The sequence below is a fragment of the Mustela putorius genome, unplaced genomic scaffold (assembly GCF_011764305.1).
Source record: "Mustela putorius furo isolate JIRA1106 unplaced genomic scaffold, ASM1176430v1.1 tig00003853_pilon_pilon_pilon, whole genome shotgun sequence".
In the NCBI taxonomy this organism is placed as follows: domain Eukaryota; kingdom Metazoa; phylum Chordata; class Mammalia; order Carnivora; family Mustelidae; genus Mustela; species Mustela putorius.
In genome coordinates, this window is record NW_025422005.1 from 6,461,254 (window position 1) to 6,488,799 (window position 27,546).

A 27,546-nucleotide genomic window follows, 5' to 3' on the forward strand; every position below is an offset into this window, starting at 1 on the left:
ACCAGATCTGACGGTAGTGGCTTAAATGGGGTAGCCTCTAAATGGGTCTGCTTGTCTAACCATCTGTCTGCACCCTTCCTTACCCCTAAACTTGATACGTTGTACATATATGTACACCTGCAGTCAGCTTTGCTTTTTTCCTTTCTCATCAACCTTCTTGAGATAAAATTTACATACAGTAAAATGCACCTATTTTGCTGAATTTTAACAAATATATATATATATCCTGATCAGAATAGAGAACATTTTCATCACTCTTAAGAAGTTCTTCTGGCCTCTTTGCAGTCAGTCCCCTTCCCATTCCTAGCCTCAGCCCCAGGCAGATCAGTTGATGCCTGGGGCTGAGGCTAGTTATGGGAAGGGGACTGACTGATCTGCTTTCTGACTCACTAATGGACAGTTTTGCCTTTTCTAGATTTTTATGTAAATGGAATGATGTATTTCTTTATGTCTGACTTCTTTGTTATTGTTGCCATTGTTCTGATGCTGTTATAGAATTTTTTTTTAATTTCATATTGAAATTTTGCAGCTATCAAAAGTTATTTCTTGTATATTGACCTTGTCTCTTAGGATCTTACTAAATTCACTAATTAGTTCCAGTACTTGTTGTATAGATTCCTTAGAATTTCCTAGTAAATGATGACATTATCCTCAACTAAGAGGGTTTTCCTTCTTCCTTTCTGATCTTTATATCTTGTATTTATTTTTATTGCCTTATTGCACTGACTGGGACCTCTAGTACCACACTGAACAAGTGGTACGAGCAGACATCTTTTCTTGTGTCTGATCTTAGGGAGGAAGGAAACAATCTTTTACCACCAAATATGTTGTTCGTGATAGGTTTGCTGTAGACACCCTTTATCAGGTAGAGGAATTCCCTCTTAATCCTGGTTTGCTGAGAAAAATGGGTATTCAGTTTGGTTAAATGTTTTCCTGCATCTATTGATACGATCATCTGGTTTTTTCTTTTTTTTATTGTGTATATGCTGAATTATGTTGATTGACTTTCAAATGTTAAACCAACCTCTCATTCTTGGGACATACCTTGTTTGGTCATGAAGTATAATTCTTTTTGTATATCACTGGATTTGAGTGCTACAGTTTCAATAAGGATTTTTATCCCTTTTAATCCCTGATATACCCCAGAGCCTAGAAAATAACCTTACACAGGACAATTGCTCAATAAATATGCATTGAATAAATGAATTAATCAAACTCTTCCTCCATGTGGGGGTCAAAGGATGTGCCCATTTCAACATTTTGGCAAAATATCCGGCCTTCCCTCTGAAAATGTCCCAGGGGTGCCTGGGTGGCTCGGTAGGTTAAAGCCTTTGCCTTTGGATCAGGTCATGATCCCGGGGTCCTGGGCTCTCAGCTCAGCGGGGAGCCTGCTTCCCCCTCTCTCTCTGCCTGCCTCTCTGCCTACCTGTGATCTCTGCCTGTCAAATAAATAAACAAAATCTTTTTTAAGAAGAAAAGAAAATGTCCCAGTCTTCAGTCCCACCAACACATTGCCAGGGGATGAATGCTGGTGCCACTCACTGGCTTTACAGAAAAGCTGGTTGTTGAGCTGGTCTCAGAGGAGGTCCAGCGGAGGAAGGGGGCATCCTAGGCAACAGCATGTTCCAAAGCACAGAGGCATGAAAGATCATTGCATCAGCTACTAACTAGCTGTGCGACCTTGGGCAAATCTGTCCTGCTTATCCATAAAACAAGAAAGAAAACAACAGGGCTGCCAAACATTGAGTATCCAACGAGATAATATATGTGAAAGACCTTGGAAATACTCTAACATGAAGGCAGCATTACCATTAACAAGGAGGTGGGGAGGCTTGTACTTGTGTCTAGCACAGTCCAGACCAGCTTAGCAAAAGCAGGCAAGAGGCTGGGTGCTGCCATTGACGTTAGAAGTCTTGGTCCTGGCCTCAGACACCTCCATGAGAGCAGCCAAGGATGGCATCTCCCTGGGAAAGAACCCTGCCCAGAGGGGAGAGGTTCCCTCCTGGTTAATGGGGTCCTGTTAGTTACTCCTTCCTTCTGTTCACGCCTCATAAGTCATCTTCAGCTAAGACCAACTCTGACTTCACCAGCAACTAAAGCAAAGGATATGGGAGATCTAGGAAACACAAAGAAACTCACTCCCCCCCACCCCCTTCCTGTGCTTTCTTTCCTTCCTTTTCTCTTTTTTTTCCCATATCATGGAGCACTAGTGTGCCTTTCCCCCTTTCTGAGCTTGGGAATAATGGTTTTAATATGGAGTATTCACCTGTTTGTGTTTTGGATGACTGCACCTAAGAGCTGTTTTTAAAGAGTCCCAGCAATCAAATACCCAGCTCTTGGGTTTGCACACAATTTCCCTTCTGCTTAAGCTCTCTTTGTGTTTACACACCAGACATCTAGAAGCTTGGTCTGGTCAAAGTACTGCTTTTAACAGCTCTGGAGATTGAAAACACAGTGCTGGTATATTCTGAATTTTGTGCTCTTGGAGAAGGGATGGGAAGGGGGGCCGGATGACAGACGAAGGGGTAAAGGGGTGGTCTGTGAGAGAAGGCAGAATTTTTGCTACAAAATAGGTGAGAGGCATGAAAACCTCCAGCAGCAGTAAGGGCAGGAACGCAGAGAAGGAGATGGCTTTGGGAGAATTTCAGGAGCTGGAGGCGCCTGGTGAGTGATGGGCTACTGAGAAAAAGGCGGGTAGGGGGCGGAGTCCACGGTAACAGGCAAGTTTCTGGTGTTAGTGGCCGTGCAGATGGTGGTGTCGCTACCAGGACAGGAAATAAAACAGCCTGGACAGGTGTGGGGAAGGGGAAGAATGGAAAGAGGAATTCAGTTCCGGACATTTATTAATTACTTTCTTGGGCATTCCTAGCGGCAGGTACCTTGCCTGCGAACAGCCAGAAATAGAAGAAACAAGATCCGACTCTCCTGAAGTTTACACTCTAGGAGGTAAAAGGTCAGCTTAAAAGAATAAGTCAGCCAATAACTGCAGAAGCCTGTGTGAGTAAATTAAATGGAGTCATGTGATCGCGGGCTGCAGGGCGGCCAGGGATGGCCTGGCAGACCTGGAGGTAAGATGCCAGGCTGGGTTTGACGGCGACCCAAGGCCATGCAAGGGGAGAAGCGGCTTGAGCTCAGAAGTCTGGGCTGCACATGATCAGAAGGGGTAGACCATAGAAAAATAAGAAAGACCCAACAGTGTACTAGGGGTACACTGGGTGGGGGTGGCGCCCTGGGCTGTCCTGGTCCCGTGTTTTCCCTCGGCTGGATGTCGAGTACAGAGCTGCAATACGTAATTGCTAAACCCTTTGCACATCATATCACAGAAACTAAACTGAACTTAAAATAGACTAGAAAACGGGAGGCAAGCGCAGGCCCCGGGTCTCCCCAGCTTTTGGCAAGCCGGGTCTCTCCCGCTCGGAGCGGGGATCTGGCAGCCCCGGCCGGTTCTCAGTCCCGGCGCATTGACCCAAGCCGGCCCCGCCCAGCCGTGCGCTGGGAGCAGACGTCCGCCCACACCGCTCAGTCGCCCCGCCCACGTCCGACGCCGGCCAATGGGCGCGCGGGATCGGGGCCCACACCCCCGCCGCGTGCGGCTCCGGGCTCGCGCAGCCGCGTGACGACACGGTCCGGCCCCCGCCACGTGACGGCCGCGCGCCGGACTCCGGCTGGTGTTGGGCTGGCGCCGCAGAGGCCGGTGAGGAGCCGGCGGCCACGCTGCGGAGGGCGCGGGGCGAGGGCGCGGGGCGTCGGGGCGCGCGCGCATGGAGGCGGCGCCGGTAGCCGCCTGAGGGCAGCGGGGCGAGCCGAGCGGGCCTTCTTGCGCATCCCTCGAGCCACCTCGCGTTCGCGGCACCCGGCGGCGGCGGGCCGCGGAGCCGGCGCGGCCATGGCGACGGGCACTCAGCAGAAGGAGAACACGCTGCTTCACCTCTTCGCCGGCGGGTGAGCGTCGCGGCCGGACCCCGCGCACCCCGCCCCCCGACCCCGCGCCCTCGGGCGCCCCGGCCGGTTACCCGCCCTCCCCCGGGCCGGAGCGCCGACTCCGGGAGGAGGAAGTCTCCGCGGTGTGGGGAGGCCCCGGGGGCGCGGGCCTTCCCCGCCCCGGGCCGCATCTCCCGAGGGTGGTTACCCGCGTTCCCACGCGCATTCCGCTCCCGCGGGGTCTCCTGCTTTTTCTCCTTCTGAACAGTTAGAGGCTGGTGTGCCGAGTGTCACTCGGGGGCAGCCCTGCCTGGCCACTGTGGCTCGGTCCGCCCCACATCCTCCCAGCTGGCGGCCCTGGTCGTGCTGCACTCGCTGTCCTTCTGCCTGGGTTGCGCTCCGGGGCCTCTCTCCGAAGGCCCTGGGCGGCACCGTGGATGCTGGGGCTTGGCGGGGGCGGGGGGGGGGCGCCCGGGACGCCCGGGACGCCCCGGACTTCCTCAGGGTAGCGCAGCGGCGAGTTCAGACAGTCTAGAGGGCTGCAGGTGTTGGACATGGGCAGGGGCCTGGAAAGTGCTGGCGAACCGTGATGCTGGCCAGCAAGCAACCTGTGGGAGGGCAGCTGCGGGATCCAGGGGGGTGGAATGAGGTCAGGAAGATGTGTTCAAATGCTTCTTGGGGCGCCTCAGTCGGTTAAGCGTCTGCCTTCGGGTCAGGTCATGATCCCAGAGTCCTAGGATCCAGCCCCACACTGGGCTCCCTGCTCAGAACCTTTGCTTCTCCTTCTCTGCCTACCTGCTTCTGTTTGCTTGCTCCCTCCCTCTTTCTGTCTCTTCCTGTATCTGTCAGATAGATAAATAAAATCTTAAAAAAAAAAAAAAAAAGGGAAAAAATGCTTCCCACCTGCTAGTGGATGCATGCACCATAAGATGTGCCCTGTTTTTGAGAGCTGCATTTTGTTGGTCATCATGCGCCTGGTATTTTTCAGTGGTGGCAATGCATGGTGAGGGAGATTGAGTGGTAGGGGGTTTAGGAACAGAGCTGATTTTTTGTTTCTTCACAAAATAGTAGTGAAAATTAGTAATTTTCTTTTAATAGAGCTAGTGGGTTTGGTTCCTTTTGGAGTTCAGATAGTTTGTCTTGTGTGAGGACCTCACAAGCTTGGCATAGCAAGTGTAGACATTCTGCATAAAATATAATTTATTCTGGATCATCATCTTGGCTTGGTTATTAGATGCACCTTGGACTGAGGGATGTTCCTTACTACAAATGAGTAATGGTTGAGAACTTAACCTGCAGAATAACTATGATGAAAGTGTTGGTACTTCTTACTGTATGTGACCACCCACTCTGTTTCTCCAACCAAAAAATTTTGGTTCTTCGTACATAGGGAGAATTTCTCATTCATCTCTTCTCTGTGGTTCCTTCATCTTTTCACTTTAACAACCAGTGTTTCCTGAAAGTCACAGGGGAGGGGGGAGCATTCCTAAATTAATACAGTATACTAACTGGTCATTCTGGGGGAATTTTAAACAAGTTGCCCATGTTAAAGTCATTTCTCAAGCCAAGGAGGGTAACTTCAAAATGATTTTATACTGCATGATTTTGATCTCATGTTGTTAGTGAGGTGGGCTTTTAAAAAATCCTTTGCACTCCAGACAGGGAAGAGTTACCTGCTTCGGAGCAGCCTCTGTGAGGTTTGCTGCATAATCCATTGCCCTGTCTCCATGAATCTCCCTACCCGCCCTTCACAGTGCCCTCTGGCTGCTAATTCTCCTACCGAGCAGCAGCGTCTTAAATAAATTGTGATGGAGGAAGGCGGCAGTCGCCGGCAGAAGTCGCGAGGACTGATTAGAATGTAGAGGGTTTATTAGCGTGGTGCCTGAAGCCATTGTATCTAACAGGTTCCTTCTTCAGCAGCTGCTCAGGATTCCTTGCAGATACTCTGGAAAGAAAATAAATCTTCGAATAGGATGCCTTCAGAGTAACTGATTGCATTTTGATTCATTCCCACTAGCTTAAAATATATTACTTCCATTTCTTTTAGGAAAGAGCATTAAAAGGAGCTAAGTATTGAGTGCTTATTATTTCATAGAGTTAAAATCAGTAAATCCAGTGGTCCCAGCTGGTTCGATGGGAGATGAACTGCTTTGCTCTAGGTAGCTGGTTTCTACTGTTCTTAAACTGGCATCTTTCCAGAAAACTGAAATCCCTGGTCTTTGAAAAGTTAGAGCCCTGTGTGTGTAAATTTGTCACATTTCTACTGTTTGTTGGATAGCCTTTGGAAATTAACATCAAACAGGTTTAATGCTATCACTAATTAGTGATACTAAATAATTATTTTTATCAGCTATAAGAGGCTTAGGAATCATTGAAAATTAATTTTAGAGCCTGGGAAATAAAAGCTACGTCCCAAACAACTCGAAGTCTTTTAAATTTATTTATTTATTTTTTTAAAAGACAGTTTTTTGGGCTCTTTGCAAAAGCAGAAATATTCCTTTGCTCTCTAATGGTTATCTTTTTAACACTGTTACCCTTGAAGAAGAGAAGTGGAGGAAGAACCACCCACAAACCGACACCTAAACAAGGCACTTTATTTATTTTTTTAAAGATTTTATTTATTTGACAGAGATCACAAGTAGGCAGAGAGGCAGGCAGAGAGAGCAGGGGAAGCAGGCTCCCCGATGAGCAGAGAGCCCGATGCAATGCCTAAACAAGGCACTTTAGAAAGGTTATGTGTATATGTACCAAATATGATTCCGTAACTACTTTAAAATGGGCTCCTATTCTTTAAATTGCTTTATTCTTAGTAATACATTAATGGCGACATGATAGTGAATTTTCTCAGTACACCTCTAATCAGTCCTTACTGTTCAGTGGTTGCAATGAAGAAGGCAAATATGGTTCCAAGCCCAGTGACTGGAATGTGGACTGAGGATGTTACAGTAAATTTATGACAGGGCTACCGGTTTTATTCAGACGACATAATTTCTACTTAATCTCATTTCCAATTTTCTGCCAGCATAAATTACTGGATATCCTTACGTCTACCTGTTTAGTTCCCGGATTACTTCTTTTTCTTTTTTTTCCCAAGACTTTATTTATTTATTTGACAGAGATCACAAGTAGGCAGAGAGGCAGGCAGAGAGAGAGGAGGAAGCAGGCTCCCTGCTGAGCAGAGAGCCCGATATGGGACTCCATCCCAGGACCCTGAGATCATGACCTGAACCGAAGGCAGCGGCTTAACCCACTGAGCCACCCAGGCGCCCCTCAAAACACATTTTTAAGGCTTCCCATACCTCCCAGCACTTCCATAATGAGCTCTGATGGTGTTACTTCTGCGTGAGCAAAGCAGCATTTACTTCATGTTGATTTTTAGTATCTTTAGGGACTGTTGTTTTCTGCTTTGTTCCTTCCTGTCCCAAAAATCTGGGTAGTGTTGTTGTCAAAATAAAAAACGTAGTCAAACAGATTTTGTCACTACATAACCTACTATTCTCTTCTACTGTTTAGACTCTTCAGTGAGAGAGACACGGAAGTCCTCTTAAGTGGCCCGTCTGGTACTAGAACCTTAGGTCTGTTAAGAAAAATCCTTTAACCTTTCTTTCTCAAATGTCTTAGGGTTCGGGTAGTACATAAGCGTTAGTGATGCTGTTCACTAACGGAATAAGCAGTGACAGCGGGTGAGAACTTGTAGACACGCTCAGCGCCTGAAATAGCTGGGCTGAGCTGGCGCTGGTTAGAGGTGAAAGGCCCAGACTATGCTTCACTGGTATTTCCCGGCACAATTTTTTCTTTTGTCATCAAATATACTCACATAGCTTTTAAAATGTATTTTAGTGGGAACGTATGTCTTTTAAGAGTTTAAAATACATAATCCAAGATATTGTCAAGATTCAGTGATTTGTGTCCCTGCCCCCATTATGGACAGCTGTCACCTGGTGTATATGCTTCCATACTGCGCTTGCCTCCGTGAGTATGGTCTGTATCAGCTATTGGTTACTTTGGTAGTGTCAGGCACATGTTCATGTATTCGCCAGGGGACCAATACAGAGAAGATGCAAGACTTAATTGAAATCCTTAAAGAAATTTTGGTAAGACAAGAACAGTGTGCACGTGTGATATTTTATATAGGGCATGTATAACAAGAATATAAATTGACATTTATTTCATCGGTGTATTTTTTTTTTAAAGATTTTATTTATTTATTTGTCAGAGATCATGCAGAAGCAGGCAGAGTGGCAGGCAGAGGCAGAGAGAGAAGGAGGCTCCCCACGGAGCAAGAAGCCCCATGTGGGAATCGATCCTAGGACCCTGGGATCATGAACTGAGCTGAAGGCAGTGGCTTAACCTACTGAGCCACTCAGGCTTCCCTCTTTGGTGTATTTTTAATATGTTGAGAAACATTTTTAAATGCTATATGGTGTTTGTATGAGATTCCCACTAGCATTAAGCTTCATGAGAATAGCAGTCATGTCTGTCTTTATCACTCGTACATCTTGAGTACAGTACCACACTTGGTACAGATGCTTAAACAATACTTGTTTAATGATTAAATAAGTGAATAAAAGGTAGTGTGTATCTTATCTGGGGGTTTAGATTTATGTGGTCTGTTAAATTGTGTTAAATAAAGGGAAGCAGTACTTTGATCATTTATGAATTGTGAACATGGTTCTATAGGAAGATTTGCTGAGACCGTGTTGGCATAAGGTAACATTATTTTGGATTTGTGTATTTGTGAATAATAACAATTCTCTTTAGGTTCGTTAAGTACTAGAGGGCTTTTTTATTCGTTTATAGGGTGCTATTTAAGTGTTCTTTCCAGATGTGGTAGAATATAGGAAAAATCTAAAAGGTAATTAGCTGCATAGAAACTAGGCATTTGCTTTGACTGAGTAAATACAGATTTTGCATGATCAAAATCCTCTAAGCCCTATGCTAGGTATTCAAATTAGACATTCCAGAAAATTATAAAGAAGCACTAGTGTTTTTTCAAGTAGTGACTGTAGAGTTAGTGAATGAAAAGGAGTTCCTGAACACTCCCTAGATTTAGGATCAGGTGGTCTCGCGGTGTCATTTGTTGGTGGTAGTTATGTGTAAGCTATGAATCTGGAAAATAGTTTATCACCAGTTGGGTAGCAATTACAATAAAGAGTATTTCAGTCTTGGCTTTAGTGCCTGAGGTGAGTGAGTGTGTGTGTATATAGGAAACAGGTTCTTGTTGAAAATGTCTAAGTTTTTGAAAGGTGTCCTTATTACTTGACACTCAAGAGTTAAAAGGCAAAAATTCATGTGAGTAATTACAAGTTTTTGCGTCTCTGGTCGCATGAAGATGAAAGAAATCCAGTGTCTCTGTTGGAGTAGTGAGTGATAGTCCAGTTTTGTTCTGCTATAAACCGGAGGAGAGGAGCCTAACCTGGCGGGGTCGGGGGTCATATCAAGGAAGGCTTAGGTGGGGAAAGAGAAAAGGTTGAATCCAAGTTTATGTACTAACCAGCGTGACTTCAATTCTGGGCAGAAAAAAGAGAAAGTGTGGGGAGGGCATTCAGGAATAAGTAGTAAGAGTAGGAAAAGGCACAGAAAAATCCAGGTAATAGATTTTTTAGAAAATTGGGCCAATAGATTCAGAGAGCAACTCTTATGACTGCTCCCAGACATGTAATTTAATGGCTTGCTGTTTGTAGCCTTTCTTCTGCTCTGTTCAAACCCGTTCTATGGTTTCACTAAGAGGAATAGCCCATAGAGAATTATCTCTGAACTTTGGCATCAGTGGTTAGAGCAGCATTACCTTAGGAGCAAAATTAATATCCAGGGAGTTTTCTTGTAGCTGTTGGAAACATAGCGTACTAGCTACATGAGTCCTAACTACTTTTTGGAAAATTATTGATAATAGTAAAATTCTATAAGTGCCTTCTTGGAAAACAAGGGTGTGAATTTTTTTTTTTTTTTTAATTAACTAGGCTCAACTTAGGAGGCTTTTCATATGTAAGTAATAAAAACTCACTTCCATCTGGCTTGATTATTGGCACATACACCTAAATTCTAGTGAGAACAGGCTTTGGTGAGGGCTTATTTAGATGGCTTGACACCATCACTATGAGACCCCTCATTGATTCTTGTGTTCCAGAAATATCTGCATGATCCTAAGATTTGTCCCTGCATGGACACAGAATGGTTTCCAGCAGCTCCTAGTGTTTCTCCAGCATTGAAAAGTTTTAAGCTTAATCTGATTGGACCAATTTGGACATGTGCCCATCTCTAAACTGGTCACTGTTCCCAGGAGATTATTATGCTGTTTATTTTGGGCTGAATCATGTGCCCATCTCTGAACAGATGACACGGCAACATAGATGGTATTATGTTGATTAAGTGAGTCAGGGCTAAACTAGAAATGGGTTCAAGTGTTATCCAGACTATATGACATAAGAAATTTGGGGTCTTATTAAGACGGGAGGAGAGGAGTGGATGCTGGGGAGGCAGCCCGCAGTGGCCTCCACAGTGGTGGTACTGCCTTCAAATAGATGGACTGTTTTATTGATCTAGAACAGAGGTTCTCAGCCTTGGCCAGATAATTGTTTGGGGAGGGGCAGGGTATTGCTGTGTGGTTTCCTGTGCAGCCTGCGTAGGATGTTTTAACAGCAACACTGGTCTCTGCCCACTAGATGCTAGTACCTCCTCCCCCGTAGCAATAACCAGAACTGTCTCACGCATGACCACATGTCACTGGGGTGGGGGGCATAACTGCCACAGCTGCGATTAGTCTGGATTAGTGCTCTGCAGACTTGGATCATAGGGTCCTGAGATTAAAGTGTTCATGCGTATCTGCATATATATATACCCTTTTAATTTTATATGTATTGTAAAGCATATACACAAAATAGAAATTAAATGGTAAAGATTAGGGGGCACCGGGGTGGCTCAGTGGGTTGAAGCCTCTGCCTTCGGCTCCGATCATGATCCCAGGATGCTGGGATCGAGCCCCACATCGGGCTGTCTGCTCAGCAGGGAGCCTGCTTCCTCCTCTCTCTCTCTGCCTGCCTCTCAGCCTACTTGTGATCTCTATCTGTCAAATAAATAAAATCTTAAAAAAAAAATAAATAAATGGTAAAGATTAGAAATAAGTTGAAATTTTATTTTTTTCTGTTATTTTTTCCCTCTATGCCAGTATTCCATTGTGCACATTAAGACTGTGTCCCCTGCTTTGGAGATTAGTGGTCTGAAATATTGGTATCCAGTCAGACTTGCTTTCCTGACAACGTGATGTCAGCAATGTCACCATGTAATTGGATGTTGGATGGGACTTTTCCTGTTGACGTGCATTGGCTGCTGTGGCCCTCAGCTGAACCAAGAGCCTACCCTAAGACTTAGAGATGCCAGAATCTGCCTGACTGCTTTTGACCTCACCCCAGACTGTATATACAGAGCAGGCGGGTTGTATTTGTCAGCACTGTGGCATGCATGTGGAGTGTGGAGAGAGGGTTTTGCTGTCACGGTCCCATACCCTGTTCCCAGTCCCTACTGGTTTGGGCTGTAGATTGAAGGAACTTGAAAGGATTGAAGACTGGTACCTTGCTCTCTGACCAGTGCTTCCTGCAGGTGGAGGCCACTGCCTTAGCTCATGCCAGCTGGATGAGAAGGAACTGGTGTGGTGTGCTTAGAGCAGACATGGGAGTGACTCCCACCAAGTGCCGATTTTGCTGCCTCCTGACGGACATGGAAGAACACTCCAGCGGACCCGTTGGCTTGGTGTCCAGGAGCAGGGGGACCAGAGGAAGGAAAGGCACCACCTAGTGCTATCCGCAGGGTTCCCGGCCAAGTGAGGCTGAAAGGAAATCGGGGGATGGACTGCTGGTGGGACCAGCATGGGGGTTCCCAGTGAGATTGAACACCACTCCAAGAAGGTTTGCACACCATCCACACTGAAATCATCACATTTGCTGAGGTTGTTAACGTAACATACGGCCAGGTGGACCCACAGCAAGACAGAAACCAGTTACATAAGACCATGTCACTGCTCTGTGTCCTCATGCCCAGAGAACCCTTAAAAGAAAGGAAGGAAAAGAGCAGTCCCCTCAAAAAGAGCAAAAAGACCAAGTCCCCTCAAGCCATTCGGCTGCCGGGGCTGGAGGAAGGTTCCGGTTGAGATTTGAGATTGAAGTTTTAGATGGGCCTGAATTTGAAGACTTGGAAGTTCCCAGATAGCTGTCCATGGTGAGCTCTCCACACAGTGAGAGAGGGAACACAAGCAGGGGGAGTGGGAGAGGGAGAAGCAGGCTCCCCACTGAGCAGGGATCCTGATGTGGGGCTCAGTCCCAGGGCCTGAGATCACGACCTGAGTCAAAGGCAGATGCTTAACGACTGAGCCACCCAGGCGCCCTCAAGAAGAGGGGAATTCAGTAGAGGGCAGCCGAATAGCAGAGATGGGTGAGGACTGGCAGACAGAGCTAATGACTTCTTCTGAATTGAGACTCACAAAAAGCTCAGTTAATGACTACTGCCCAGAGTGGACAGGGGTTTATCTGAGCTGAGTGACCATGGTTAGGAGCCAAGCTAATACCGAAGGTCGTTTTTGTATCGAATTGAGAATTGACAGGAACCTTTGACTACAAATAATGTAATTTGTTGTAATTGCAAGTGCTTTGGACCTAATATGATTAAATATTAAAATATTAAATATTTTTAGAAAAACTTGGAAAGCCAATTCAGAGAAGTCCCTATTTCTATTCATACTCCCAGACTGATGACTGTCTTATACATGCTGGTTCATGAAGAAAGAAAAAGAAGTTGAGCTGAAAGATACTCTACAAATTCTTCTACGGGACACCTGGGTGACTCAGTCGGTTTAAGCGTCTGCCTTTAGCAGGGGTGGTGATCTGGGAGTCCTGGCATTGAGTTCTGCATCGGGCTCCTTGCTTGGCGAGGAGTCTGCTTCTCCCTCTGCCTGCCACTCCCCCTGCTTGTGCGTGTGCTCTCTCTCTCTTTCTGTGACAAATAAATAAAATCTTTAAAAATAAATAAAAATTCTGCTGTGAAATGTTTTAAATTTCAGGAAGAATTTTGTCTGGAAATTGCTGTTTGGTATCAGACCTTCTTCTAATCAGGAATATTTTAGTGACAATGTATCCAACATAGCTTAATAACTTTAAGTATTTTTTAATGAATTGAATTATTTTTAGTGAATTAAAAAATGATTGAAAATAACTGAAAATCAATGCCTGTTTCTCATCTAAGGCTTCTTTTTTTTTTTTTTTTAAAGATTTTATTTATTTATTTGACAGACAAAGATCATAAGTAGGCAGAGAGAGGGGGAGAACAGGGTCCCTGCTGAGCAGAGAGCCCAATGTGGGGCTCAATCCCAGGACCCTGGGATCATGACCTGAGCTGAAGGCAGAAGCTTAACCCACTGAGCCACCCAGGTGCCTTTCTTCTAAGGCTTCTCGTAGGTAGGGAGGGGCTCGCCTGCTGAAGAGTTTACTTCTTACTGCTGGTTACAGTTGGCGGTGTTTTCCCCATTTTGTCATTTCTTTTTTTTTTTTTTAATTTAAAAAATTTTTTTAAAAGATTTTATTTATTTATTTGACAGAGAGATCACAAGTAGGCAGTGAGGCAGGCAGAGATGTGGGGGGGGGGGGCAGACTCCCCGCCCAGCAGAGAGCCTGATGCAGGGCTTGATTCCAGGACCTGAGATCATGACCCGAGCCAAAGGCAGAGGCTCAACCCCCTGAGCCACCCAGGCGCCCCTCAGTTTATCATTTCTTACAACACTGAGGCAACATCACTCTGTCTTGTAGAAGAGGTGCCTTCGTTTGTCCTCTCGTGAGTCTAGAAGGCCAGGTGGGGCCTTTTCACCACCACCACACTGGCTCCTGCCATGGGCCCAGGGTGTAGCATAGAAGAGGGTGTGTGGTTGTGAGTGTGGTCGACCAACCTCAAAGAGCCCACCGACGTGCTGTCAGTAGGACGCTTGCTTTGTGGGGCGCGCGTACTGTCCTATGGGTCGTCCTTTGTTTGATCAGTGGCAGGCGTTTGGTTGATGGTTGGCCAGAGTGAGGAATGTAACTGACAGGGGACAAAGCGGAGGTGGATGACCTATGTCGTGTTTGAACTTGTTGACTTTCTTATGAAAGACTACCCAGAAATCCTGTTCTTTTTCAACAGTGTGAAATCATGTTATTGAACATAAATTTCAGATTTTTTTTTTTTTAATCTTACTCTGTAGTGTATGAGTTTTCCACTGCTTATAAATAACCAAACCTTTTAAACACGTGGTTATTTTTCTAATAGGTAAGGGTAATTTTGTGTGAATGGACATGAGTGAGTTTTTTATCTTTTTTTTTTTTTTTTTAAGATTTTATTTATTTATTTGGCAGAGAGAGAAACCTCAAGTAGGCAGAGAGGCAGGTGGCCAGACGGGTGGGGGGGAAGCAGGCTCCATGCTGAGCAGAGAGCCTGATGTGGGGCTTGATCCCAGGACCCTGAGATCATGACCTGAGCAGAAGGCAGAGGCTTAACCCACTGAGTCACCCAAGCGCCCCTGTATCCCATTTTCTTTAGACATATTCCAGCGTTTAGCTAATTATACAGACCAGTATTCAGTTTAGGCTCACGAATTTTCCTTGGTGCAGAAGAATACAGAGATTGATTGAGATTTTATTGATTTGAGAGAGAAAGCAAGAGTGTACATGACCCAGGGAGAGGCAAAGGGAGGGGGAGAAGCAGACTCCCCGTTGAGCAGGGAGCCCCACTCAGCTTGATCCCAGGACCTGAGCCAAAGGTAGACACTGAACTGACTGAGCCACCCAAACGCTCCAAACACAGAATTTTATTTTATTATTTTTTAAAATATTTTACTTTGTCTTAAGATTTTTATTTATTTGATGGCGAGAGACACAGTGAGAGAGGGGGAGTGGGAGAGGGAGAAGCAGACTCCCCACTGAGGAGGGAGCCTGATGTGGGATCACTCCGGATCACTCAGATCACGACCTGAGTCCAAGGCAGATGTTTAATGACCGAGCCACCCAGGCACCCCCAAACACAGAATTTTAAAGCCCTTGTTGTCAAATCAGCTATTTGCCAAGTAGAGGGTGAATGTAAATAGTCTAAATTAACTAATGAAACTATCTTTCCAGGGGCACCTGGGGGACTCAGTGGGTTAAGCCTCTTGCATCAGCTTAAGTCAAGATCTCAGGGTCCTGGGAGCCTGCGCATTGGGCTCTCTACTCAGCAGGAGCCTGCTTCCCCCTCTCTCTGCCTGCCTCTCTGCCTACTTGTGATCTCTCTCTCTGTCAAATAAATAAAATTAAAAAAAAAAAAAAAAAGACATCTTTCCATTATCCGTCCCAAGAGTATAGTGGGAAGAGCCTTGAGTTTGGGTATCGGTTTAGCCCCTTAGTCACTTTGAAGGTCTGAGAAAGTGTATGGCTTGAGACCAGGATTCCCCATCTCAAAAGTAAGGACAATACCAGTGGCAAAATCCTTGAGGGTTAAATGGTAGTTATCTGATATACATCAAGTCCTTTCTGCCATTCTCCCTTCCCATTCTGTTTGTGATCCCCTAAATTGCTTTCGTGGTTGATGGGCTTTTTTTGGCCCACAGTTCGGAAAACACTGTGCTATGTAAACAGTTCAATGTACTGTGTCTTATCATCATGATCTTAAAGCACATTTGCCTAAATAGTCAAAAATTACTATTTCCCTCTCTACCCATCCCCAGTCTGTACATTTCATTCCCTTTTATTGACATTCATCCTCCTCATGGTAAATTGGGGGTGAATAATAATGGCTCCTCCCCCACAGGATTGTTGGAGGACTGAATGAGTGTCATAAAAAAGTCCCTGCCAGTGACGCTGTTTTTTAAACTGCTAGCTTCCAGCTCCTGGTTATCCTTATTTTACTTGCTCTGTGGAACTTCCCGATTCTAAAATGCTGTGTGGAGCTTGACTTCGCTCCTTGCTTTAGGGTCTGTGCTGGGTGCTAGATTCACTTCCGCTTTGCCAACATTTGCATCTGGTGGCTTCGGGCAGCTACCTTAAGAACTGTCTGTCTGCCAGCACCTGTCCTCTCCTGTTTGTACTGTTTCCCAGTCACAGGTACTGGTGCTCATTGTTTTTTACTGAGCCGCCTGTTGGCCGGGTTCTGTCCTCTCTGAGTAAGAGTATGTGACTACACAGCCCCTCCCTACATGGAGCTCCCACGTAATGGAGCCTCGACAGAAGGCCGAGCGTGTGTGCGAGCGTATGTGCTACTTTTCTTTTCTTTTTTTTTAAGATTGTATTTATTCATTTGACAGCACAAGGGGGCAGGGAGAAGCAGGTGGGGTTCCATTCCAGCACCCTGGGATCGAAGGCAGATGCTTAATGACTGAGCCACCCAGATACCCTGAGAGTATATGCTATTTTCAGACATTTAGATCCCTTGAAAGACATTGTCCTTGAAATCTCAGTTTAATAATTCCTTTGCTTAGCAAATACTGTTCGCACTTGGAAGTCCTGATGTTGGGGGATATAAAGACAAGTAAGCCACAGGTCCTGATCCTCAGTGTTTTCCAAAGAGTAGAACATTGATCGATGGTGATGGGATGGTTTTAGATGGTACCTGACATTGTTAATTATAACTAGCCCATCAAACATGTATTTCATGGAAATTATTGTTTAAGAAAAGATGTGGACGGCCTGGGTGGCTCAGCCAGTTGAGCATCTGATCTTGGTCTCAACTCGGGTTTTTTGTTGTTGGTTTTTTTTTAAGATTCATTTATTTGAGAGAAAGAGAATGCATGTGTGAGGGCTCCTGGCAGAGGGCAGTAGGGGCTAGGGAGCTGGATGTGGGGCTTGATCTTGCGACCCAAGCTGAAACCAAGAGTTAGATGCTTAGCCAACTGTGCCACCCAGGTGCCCCTCGACTCAGGTCTTGATCTCAGGGCATTGAGTTCAAAACACACATTGGGCTTCATGCTGGGCTTGGAGCCTACTTAAAAAAAAAAAAAAAAACCTAATAAAAAGAGAAAAAGAAAAGATCAAAGTGGGTCTTCTAGGACAAATAAGTGAGTTATCTTGAGGAAAAATATTTAAATTCTTAATTCAGGTAAGGACAAATTGTAAAGGTTGGTTAGGGGAACCCTGATCCCGGGAGACTGAGGGACGCTTGAGGACTTCATCATTAAAAGGAACTTTAGCTTTATTTTCAGTGGAGTCCAAATTAATCATATTTTAATGGAAGTCTGTGCTGTAGTAAATGTTGATTTCTCAAAATAGTAGCATTATCTGAGTAACTTTTGGCGGTGCAAAGATGCGTTGTCTAGAATATTCACTGCAGGGGAAGCTGGGTGGCTTAGTTGTTAACCAGCTGCCTTGGGCTCAGGTCATGATCCGGGGGGCCTGGGATGAGGCCCGCATCAGGCTCTCTGCTCAGTGGGGAGCCTGCTTCTCCCTCTGCCCCCACCCCCAACAAATAAATAAAAATCTTTAAAAAAGAAAAAAAGTATTCGCTGCAGCATGGCAGCAAAGTTGGAAACAGCTGAGGGTACTAATGGGTTAAAATGCTAGACCTCAGCGCAGAGTACTAGTGTGTAGCCATCACAGATGGTATAGTAGGTGTAGATGCGGCCACAGAGAACCATCCAGGGCATCCAGGTGAGTGGGGGAGGCGAGGTGAAAAAGCCAGAGATTAAAAACCTAAACAGTGCGCCATCATGTTGACAGTGGTTCTCTCCTTAGCTGCTGAGACTTCAACAAATTCTTTTTACCTCCCAGTATGTTCTAACTATGAAATTATGAAATAAACAGGTGCATTTTTTCTTAATAGAGAAAAATGAAACTTCACACTTCACGGGGATGGGGAATAGTGTGGCTTTACTGATCCTGTTGTGATTTCTTCTCTTAACAGGTGTGGGGGCACGGTTGGTGCTATTTTCACTTGTCCACTAGAAGTCATTAAGACACGGTTGCAGTCTTCAAGATTAGCTCTTCGGACAGTCTATTATCCTCAGGTTCATCTGGGGACCATTAGTGGAGCTGGGGTGGTGAGACCAACATCCGTGACACCTGGACTCTTCCAAGTTCTGAAGTAAGTTCAGTGCCCGAGCGGAACCCCAACCCCCACAATGACTACAGAAGGTCTGTCAAGCCCATCATCAGATGGGTGTTCTGTTTGCAATCTCTGTCCAAACTTGAGAATTAGGTTTCCGCACTGATACCTTTGAGCTCTGACCTCCCTTGGCAGCGGGGGTGCGTGTGATCATCGTCCAGCGACAGTCAAAGTAAACCTAACAAAGCAAACCAAAAACCCATGCTTAAATTGTTGCATCAGAATGTTTCTCTTGCCCAAAATCTTTTGAGGGCTGGCAAGATCTGGGTTGGTAGAGTGACATTAAAAATTTAAAGACTGCGCATTATGTAGAGATAAAATATTCTGATGTTTTTAATTTGCTGTTTGGAAATAATTTTACATTATAGAAAAGTTGTAACATATATTTAATGAAATAGTTTTTTAAATGTTTGTTTCATACCGAGGCTACCTGCTTAGTGTGTTATTTTTACTGCATTAAAAATGTCTCATTTGCTTATGAAGTGGCTGAAGATTTTGAAGGCTGGAGTTTGGCTTATCAGTCTCCATGCTTAAGGTAGAATCAGAAACAAAGAAGAAGGCTTGGTAATGCCTGAGTTTTAGCTTGGGGCCGTGTACTTTCATAGAGGTGTTTAACAGGGGTTCAGTTTAACAGGGCTCAGTCGGAGCACACGACTCTTGATCTCAAGGTTGTGAGTTTAAGTTCACGTCAGGTGCAGAAATCACTTAAAAATAAAAAATCGTGGTGGCTCAGTTGGTTAAGCGTCTGCCTTCAACTCATGTCACGATCCCGGGGTCCTGGGATCGAGTCCCGCATCAGGCACCCTGCTCCGCGGGAACCTGCTTCTCCTTCCGCCTCTATACCTCCCCCGCATCCCGCTCATCCTCTCTCTCTCTCTTACAGATTAATAAAGTCTTTCTTAAAAAAATAATAACTATTAAAAAATCTTTAAAAAATGAGTGTAAAAGGGCTGTTTCAATGAATAGTAGTTGAATTTAGCTAAACAGGACGTTGAGGTTTCTGAAACTTAAGCAGAAAAGGGTGTGTTCAAGAAAGACATTGCTATTTTGTCACTGTAAGATGTTGAGTTGGGAAATGTTAGGAAAAGATGAAATAAAACGGAAATGTTCTGTCTTAGTAACCATTCACTTTAACACTTTGGACAGAATTCAGTCACATTTTAGATAAGGTGGAATGAATTGGAAAGTTCTAAATTTATTTTTAGTCACGTTTTGTTTGTAAAGACTACTAATGAGTCATCCAGGCCTCCATGCCAGATGTGTGTATGAGAGTGCGTCTGAGTTTATAGAGCGAAATTGGACAGCAGACCGGCTGCTGAGGGCAAGGTCCCAAGTGAGAGTATCCAAAACCCAGCTAGGGAAAAGGGGGCTGGTACCCAGGACTCCAGGACCGTCAGCCGAGTCGGTGAAATACCGAGAAGGGGCTTGGAGACACAAAAGACAGAAAGCCTACCTAGAGACAGGCCCAGAAAAGAGAAACTCGGAGATAGGGAGGCACACTTTGATCCAGGTAGGGAGAGAGACAAGTCCACATGGTTAAAAGCTACGACTGTGGAAACATCCCCATCCTGGTTTGTCTTTTTACATGTTTAGCCAGTGGCAGTGTCTCACATGACAACCTTCTTCTGAGGAACACACAGTGCTTTGGACATAATGAAATAGGTAATTTGCCAACTTTACTGACATCCAGAAAGAACTTCCTCTTAACGTGCTTGCCAAATAACTCATGACTAGTGGATTTATCTATTTACTGTAGCTGGAAACTGTTACCCAGAAATTGTGGGTGTCCGCAGGGCCAAGCTTGTACGGTAAACAAAGGTAAATGGGATGTTTCTCCGGCGGCAGTTTTTAGGCTGCATGTTCTACGTCCCCAGTATCTCTGTCTCTCTCCTATAAATCTGTCTTTCTTTCTGGTTCTCTATGTACATATTTTCCCTCAGTGAGGACGGTTGTTACATTAAAATGTCAGTCAAAGGAAAATAGCCTTCCTCTCTTATAAAATACCGGAACAGTGCCCACGCCACAACACACACAGGCCAACTCCTTTCCCCTGGGGACCCCCAGCAGTCATCAGTTCACACAGCCACAACTACACAACTAGGAGACGTTACTGACACATGAATACTTTTTAAAACCGCATGTTCTGGGGGCCTCTGGGTGGCTCAGTGGGCTAAAGCCTCTGCCTTCGGTTCAGGTCATGATCTTAGGGTCCTGGGATCGAGCCCCACATGAGGCTCTCTGCTCAGCAGGGAGCCTGCTTCCCCCCTCTCTCTCTGCCTACCTCTCTGCCTGCTTGTGATCTCTCTGTCAAATAAATTAATAAAATCTTTAAAATTATAAAAATTAAAAAAATTTTTAAAATCACATATTCTGTATTTACATCAAAATATGCTCTCTATTTACATCAAAATATGCATAATGGAAGTATTAAGTAAAATTTTTGTCATAATATTTTGTTAGAATAGTGTTTGTAAGGTGATGTTTTTCACTCAAAAGCTGTTTCATTAAGCTTTATTTCCTCAACTTGATGTATATATACACTTTGAAGATTGTCAACTGATCTTCATTAGCTTTCGAGTTAAAAAATGATCACGTTTCTATAGTATTACTTCACTCAGTTTTCACAGGAACTCTGAGATCAGCATTCAGGTGTGAAATAATTTTATAGACCCTTACTTTATAGATGAGGAAGTGCAAATTAGAGGTTAAGTGACTTGCTCAATGTCATTTCAATGTATATTCACCTTAAAGTAGATTTCTTTTTTTTTTTAAAGATTGATTGATTGATTTGACACACAGAGAGAGAGAGATCACAAGTAGGCAGAGATGCAGGCAGAGAGAGAGGAAGGGAAGCAGGCTCCCTGCTGAGCAGAGAGCCTGATGCGGGACTCGATCCCAGGACCCTGAGATCATGACCTGAGCCAAAGGCAGCGGCTTAACCCACTGAGCCACCCAGGCGCCCCTTAAAGTAGATTCCTAAGAAAGATTGAAGCAGCTAAGAGCAGACAGTGACAGCCCCCTCCCCATCCCTTCCTCAACCCCCGCCCCCAGCACGAAGCTCTGCTGCTTCTTTCATGTGGAAACAGCTGTGGCTCCAGCTCAGAGCCGGACAGGACCACCCTCGCCGCACTGGTCTCGGCTTCTGCGTGGTTGCTGAGTCTCCGTGACAGCCTGTTGATGTTGGAGGCCCCGGGGCTCCCATGGTGACCCTCTGCCCTGCTCCCGCCGCCCCGTTCAGGATAGCTTCTGGTCTTGGGGCTTTAAGTACCACCTGTAATGACAGCGTTTCTCCCAAGCGTCACTGTCGTCCGCTGCCTGTGGGATGGCTCAGCTTGGGTGGCTGCCAGGCGTCTGGAGCATTGTTGGCGCTGCTCCGAGCCTCCCCCGCTGTCCCCAAGTCTTCTCGGTGTCTGGGAAAGGCAGCTCCATCCTTCCCACTGCGGATCTGAAGCCCCAGAGTCACCTGAGATCTTACCTCTCACTGCCCTGCAGGAGGCTCTCCCATCTCTGCCTCCGGCGTCTGTCGGAAGCTGACCCGCAGACCCCTGGGCCCTCCTTGCTCCGCCACCGCCAGGAGGGTGGCCGCCACATGTCCCCTGTGCTGCTCCACGGGCGTCCTGACGCCCGCTTCTCAGCGTGTTCTCCACGGAGCCCTCAGGGCCCTCCACGCACCAACCACGCACAGCCCAAGGACCAGAGTCACAGTCATGCTTGCCACTCAGTAGGCTCTCCCGGTGGCCGCCCCAGTGTCCCCCCCGCCCCGCCATCAGTTCCCCTCCCGCACCCGGCTACACTGGCCTCCTTTCTGCTCCTTCTCAGCCTTCTATCCTAGGAGCAGTGCAGCGTTTGCCGCGGAAGGGCCTTTGTGCTAGGACGCCTCTGCCTGGCTGACTCCCAGTTGTCGCCTCTGCAGGAAGGCCTTGCAGTGACCATGCTGTTTAAAACTGGGCCCCCCCTCTCGCCCCATGCCTCCTCCTGCTCTGTTTCTGTCTCCAGCACTTACCCTCCATCTAACATGCAGTGTAGTTTACGTGTTTATATCACTTACTTTCTCTCTGGCCCATCAGAGTCAAGGTTCCTTGAACACAGGGACTTTGATTTGTCTTGGTCTCTGAGGTGTCCCCGTGCATGTAGAATGCTGCCTGTCACATAGTAGTACGCATTCAGTACCAGTAGAATGGATGAATGAATTGGGGCATGTCATAAGATACGGGATATAAAGGGGTCAGCGCACACACCGCACCGTGTAAATCATGAATGCTAGCCACTGTCAAAATATGTACTTTCTGCACTTTTTTTTTTTAAAGATTTTGTTTGTTTATTTGACAGACAGATACCACAAGTAGGCAGAGAGGCAGCCAGGGAGAGAGAGAGGAGGAAGCAGGCTCCCTGCAGAGGAGAGAGTGGGATGTGGGGCTCCATCCCAGGACCCTGCGATCATGACCCGAGCCGAAGGCAGCGGCTTAACCCACTGAGCCACCCAGGCACCCCACTTTCTGCACCTTTTTAAACATAAGATTTATAACCGAGTTTCTTGGTGGCCAAGGCAAAAAAGGGCGACTATCCTATTACATAATTCTCATCTGAAGAAAGTGTACTTGCTCTGCAGGGGAAATCTAGTCTTTCCCTATTATGCATTCTAAAAGCAACGTGTTACTCAGCACTTAAATGTGGAGAGCGCCAGCATGGGAAGCATGGTTCCAGGGTCCTGGGACAGGGCAGCTGTTCTCTCTCTCTGCCACCACCCTGCTTGAAGCAGCCCTCCCCTCCAATGTAGGTTACCAGCTGGCTTTCTCCTTTTTCCCTGAACGTGGCTGAGCCAAGGGCAGCAATGGGCATCTACAGAGAGGGCTTTTTTTTTTTTTTTTTAACATTTTATTTATTTTACAGAGATCACAAGTAGAGAGGCAGGCAGAGAGAGAGGGAAACAGGCTCCCTGCTGAGCAGAGAGCCCAATGCAGGGCTCAATCCCAGGGCCCTCGGATCATGACCTGAACGGAAGGCAGAGGCTTTAAGGCACTGAACCACCCAGGCACCTCCAGAGAGGGCTTTTTATCTGGTAAATGACAAAAGGAGGACAAGAATCAGGCCTTTTCTCTATAGCACAAAGCACATCAGGGTTGTCTGTTCACAGTTGCAGAGGACATTGAGTTACCAAACACCCAAGTGAATAAAATGATTATTCACTTAACACTAAGTAGCTTATTTCTAGTCTTATCCTTCAGGCAGTACTCCTTTAAAAGACTCAACCAGGCAACAGAATTTCTTTACAGGAAATACATTTTTCAAAATGCAAATCAGTGTTTGCACATGGCTCATGTCAGGGTAAGCTGTTACGAAAAAAAAAATTTATCCTCTACTGGAGCACCAGTAGTAACCTTTACATTTCGAATATAGTTACTTAAAAAGAAAAAAAAAAAAAGGCAAGATGCTAGCATATTTAGGTTCTCGCTGTTAGATTTGCCATAGCGATTACTAATACATCAGTTTATCTCTGGTGTCTGCTTTACAAAGTCTTCAGAGGGGGCACCTGGGTGGCTCAGTGGGTTAAGCCTCTGCCTTTGGCTCAGGTCATGATCTCAGGGTCCTGGGATCGAGCCCCTCATCAGGCTCTCTGCTCAGCGGGGAGCCTGCTTCCTCCTCTCTCTCTGCCTGCCTCTCTGCCTACTTGTGATCTCTGTCAAATAAATAAACAAAATCTTTAAAAAAAAAAAAAGTCTTCAGAGTTCATCTTTTTCTGTCAGAGCTATTCTGTAAACTACTCAGATACCTTATTTTTGTTGTTTCAACTACTTTTTTAATCTGGAAAGTAATATATTAGGAAGGTAGTCTCTGTCTTATAAAAACTGTGTTCAGATGAGATCTTTGTCTTGGATTAGTCTGCAGTATGCATATTGTGTTTAAACCTAGCGAAGAGAATGAAATGCTCCAAACAAGAGCCTAGTTTTCTTTCGCATTTCTTTTCTAAATTAAACTCGATATGACTGTGGGAAAATCAGTCTGGATCCTGACATGCTTTATTATGAAGCTGAAGCATACCATTTATAGTGGGAACTTGATTGTTCCAGACGAGTTTTGTAAACATCCAGATAGGTTAGAAGTTGGGATTATGTAACAGATTTGACTTTTTGCCCACTGTTAGTATGCGTAGCTATGGAGACCGTCTTTCTGCAGTTCTTAAAAGGCCTGAGTCACTTGAGGACACCAGTTCCCTACTGCATTATAGATGAGAGGCTTGGGGCTTCCTGGAGCCAGAGTCCCTTAATCATGCTGAGCTGCCTCCTGCGCCTGGCTCTGCACCCTGGCCATTAATGGGACCACAGACAGAATCTAAACTTGAAAAATGTTCGGCTGCACTGACCATTTGAAATCTTTTATATCTCTTATAAGTTGTAGGTCACTTAAAGGTGTTACTTGAGAGAGGTTTTTGTTCAGAAAGCTTGGCTTTTTGAAAGCCCAGTCCTGTTCTGAGCAAGAGTGAAAGTAAAGTATTTGCAGTTGAAAACACTAAATTCTCCTGCCTAGGAAAAGCTGAGTGGCTTGTTTGAGCCAGTAGGAAAGTTCACTCTAAGTGCAGGAACTTCAGTTGGCATGTTAGGTTTTACAGAAACCCAAGAATTGTCTTTACCCCACCCCTTGCTTCTGTGACTTTGTGGGCTGTCGTCATGAGTTTACTATTTTTATAACCTATGACCTATAACTTTTTTTTTTAAAGAACTTTTTACTTTGAAATAATTTCAAACAGAAGAGTTACAGAAATGGTACAGATTACTTGGTTATATTCTTTACCTCAGATCACCCTTTTGTAACATTGCCACATTTGTATTTTTTCATTTTTTTCTGTGTATACATATATATTTTTCTCTGAACCATTGGAAAATAGATTACATGCATTATACCCCTTTACCTCAGTTCTTCAGCATTTATTTCCTAATAACAAGGATATTCTTTTCAAGCCACGGTGGTTTTCAAATTCAAGAAATTCGGTATTAATATACTGCTTTCTAACTAACCCTACTAACTAACCCATTTTCATTCCTTTTATTTATTTGAGAGAGAGAGCGTGTGCATGGGGGAGAGGGGGCAGAAGGAGAAGCCGACTTCCCCTGAGCAGGGAGCTTGATGCAGGGCTCGATCCCAGGACTCTGCAGTCATGAACTGAGCCAAAGGCAACATACTGAGCTACCCAGGCACCCGTGCTCTGTTAATAGATTTTTTTCCAAGGACACTTTCTTTTCTCCTTGCCGGGTGGTTTTTTGGTTTGTTTAACATTAAGATGTAATTTGCATACCATACGGTTTACCCATTTAAAGAATACCATTCGGGACGCCTGGGTGGCTCAGTTGGTTAAGCAGCTGCCTTCAGCTCAGGTCATGATCCCAGCATCCTGGGATCGAGTCCCACATCGGGCTCCTAGCTTAGCGGGGAGCCTGCTTCTCCCTCTGCCTCTGCCTGCCATTCTGTCTGCCTGTGCTCGCTCTCTCCCCCTCTCTCTCTCTCTCTGATAAATAAATAAAATTTAAAAAAATAAAAAATAAAAAAAAATAAAGAATACCATTCAACTTTTTTAGTATGTGCACAGTTTTGTGTGGCCAACGCTACTAATTTGATCTTAGAACATTTTTATCCCCAAAAGAAACCTCTCACCCATTTGCAGTCATTCTCCCACCGCCCAGTCCGGCCGAGGCAACCATCCACTATACACTTTCTGTCTCTAGACTTGTCTCCTCTGGACATTTCATAGAAATAACATGAAACAGGGGCGCCCGGGTGGCTTAGTGGGAGCCCACATCGGGCTATCTGCTCGGCAGGGAGCCTGCTTCCCTTCCTCTCTCTCTCTGCCTGCCTCTCTGCCTACCTGTGATCTCTGTCAAATAAATAAAATCTTTAAAAAGGGAAAAAAAAAGAAATAACATGAAACAACAATATAGGGCCTCTTGTGTCTGGCTTCTTTCGTGTAATGTTTCTTGAAGGTCATCCTTGTTTTTGTGTTTATCAGTGCTTCCTTCCTTTTCATTGCCAAGTAATGTTACATTGCGTAGCTAGGTCTCATTTTAAATGCCTTGCTTTTACATTCCCCAGATGCCATCACAAAAAAAAAAAAAAGAAAGAAAGAAAGAAAGAAAAAGGTACACTCTACTTAGAGTAGATGTGTTCTCTAATGATGATCTCAGACAAAGGCCCTTCATGTGATGCTCAGGGCTGGCCGGAGAGTTCAGGCGACCCAAACAATAGTGCATCATGGGATCCCTTGAAAGGGCCTGGATTGATAACTGCCAGTAGGGAAAACACTGTATGATTAGAAAATAAGACCGTTGTTTTAAAAAAAAGAGAGAGAGGGGGCGCCTGGGTGGCTCAGTGGGTTAAAGCCTCTGCCTTCGGCTCAGGTCATGATCCCAGGGTCCTGAGATCAAGCCCCACATCAGGCTTTCTGCTCAGCAGGGAGCCTGCTTCCCCCTCTCTCTCTCTGCCTGCCTCTCTGCCTACTTGTGATCTCTGTCAAAATAAAACAAAATAAAATCTTAAAAAAAAAGAGAGAGGGCGCCTGGGCTGTCATTAAGCGTCTGCCTTAGGCTCAGGTCATGATCCCAGGGTCCTGGGATTGAGGCCTGCGTCAGCCTCCTGCTCAGCACAAAGGCTGCTTCTTCCTCTCCCACTCCCCCTGTTTATGTTCCCTCTCTTGCTGTCTCTCTCTCTGCCAAATAAATAAATAAAATCTTTTTTTTTTTTTTAAGAGAAAGAGAAAAGAAGACAGTTAATATTTTGTAATAGCAATTCAGATGGAACTAGGGTGCAGTTCATTGCTTTTTATTTTTTATTTTACTTTCTTTTTTAAGATTTTATTTATTTATTTGACAGAGATCACAAGTAGGCAGAGAGGCAGGTAGAGAGAGGAAGAGAAGCGGTTCATTGCTGAGCAGAGAGCCCGATGCAGGGCTCGATCCCAGGACCCTGGGATCATGACCTGAATTGAAGGCAGAGGCTTTAACCCACTGAGCCACCCAGGCGCCCCAGTTCATTACTTTTTAAAAGAATAGCTTTATTGTGTTGTTATTCACATACCATAAAATTTACCCTTTTAAAATGCACAGTTTAAAATTTTGAAGTGCAGTGGGTTTTAGTATAGTCGCAGAATTATGTAACCACAGCCACTATCTAGTCCTAGAACATTTTCAGCACCCCAAGGAGACAAGTACCCATCCATAGTCATTCCCAGTTCCCCCTCCCCCACCCTGGCAACCGCTGAACTACTCCATCTCCCTGTGGTTAGGAATGTTCTTGACAGCTGTTGTAAATGGAATCCGTTTGTATTTTTGTATTCAGATTGTTCATTGCTGCTGTGTAGAAATACAGTTGGTGTTTGTGTATCCATCTTGTTCACTGCAACCTGCTGAACTTGTTTTTTCGTTACAGTAATTGTTCAGTGCGTTCCTTAGTATTCCTGTGTATGAGAGTGTGTTCTCTGAGTAAAGAGCTTTGCTGGGGCGCCTGGGTGGCTCAGTCAGTTCAGCCTCGCACTCTTGATTTTAGTTCCTGTCTTGA

The 27,546-nt window shown here is 45.3% G+C and overlaps 1 protein-coding gene across 1 annotated transcript in view; it reads left to right on the forward strand.

Moving 5' to 3' along the window:
* Nucleotides 1-3,635: 3,635 nt before the first annotated feature.
* Nucleotides 3,636-27,546, forward strand: part of SLC25A33 (solute carrier family 25 member 33) — a 36,558-nt gene continuing 12,647 nt past the window's right edge. Inside the window, exons 1-2 of the mRNA XM_004768609.3 lie at nt 3,636-3,942; nt 17,803-17,982. Coding sequence (XP_004768666.1) covers nt 3,887-3,942; nt 17,803-17,982 — 236 coding nt within the window. The 5' untranslated portion in view covers nt 3,636-3,886. The remainder of the gene's footprint in view (nt 3,943-17,802; nt 17,983-27,546) is intronic.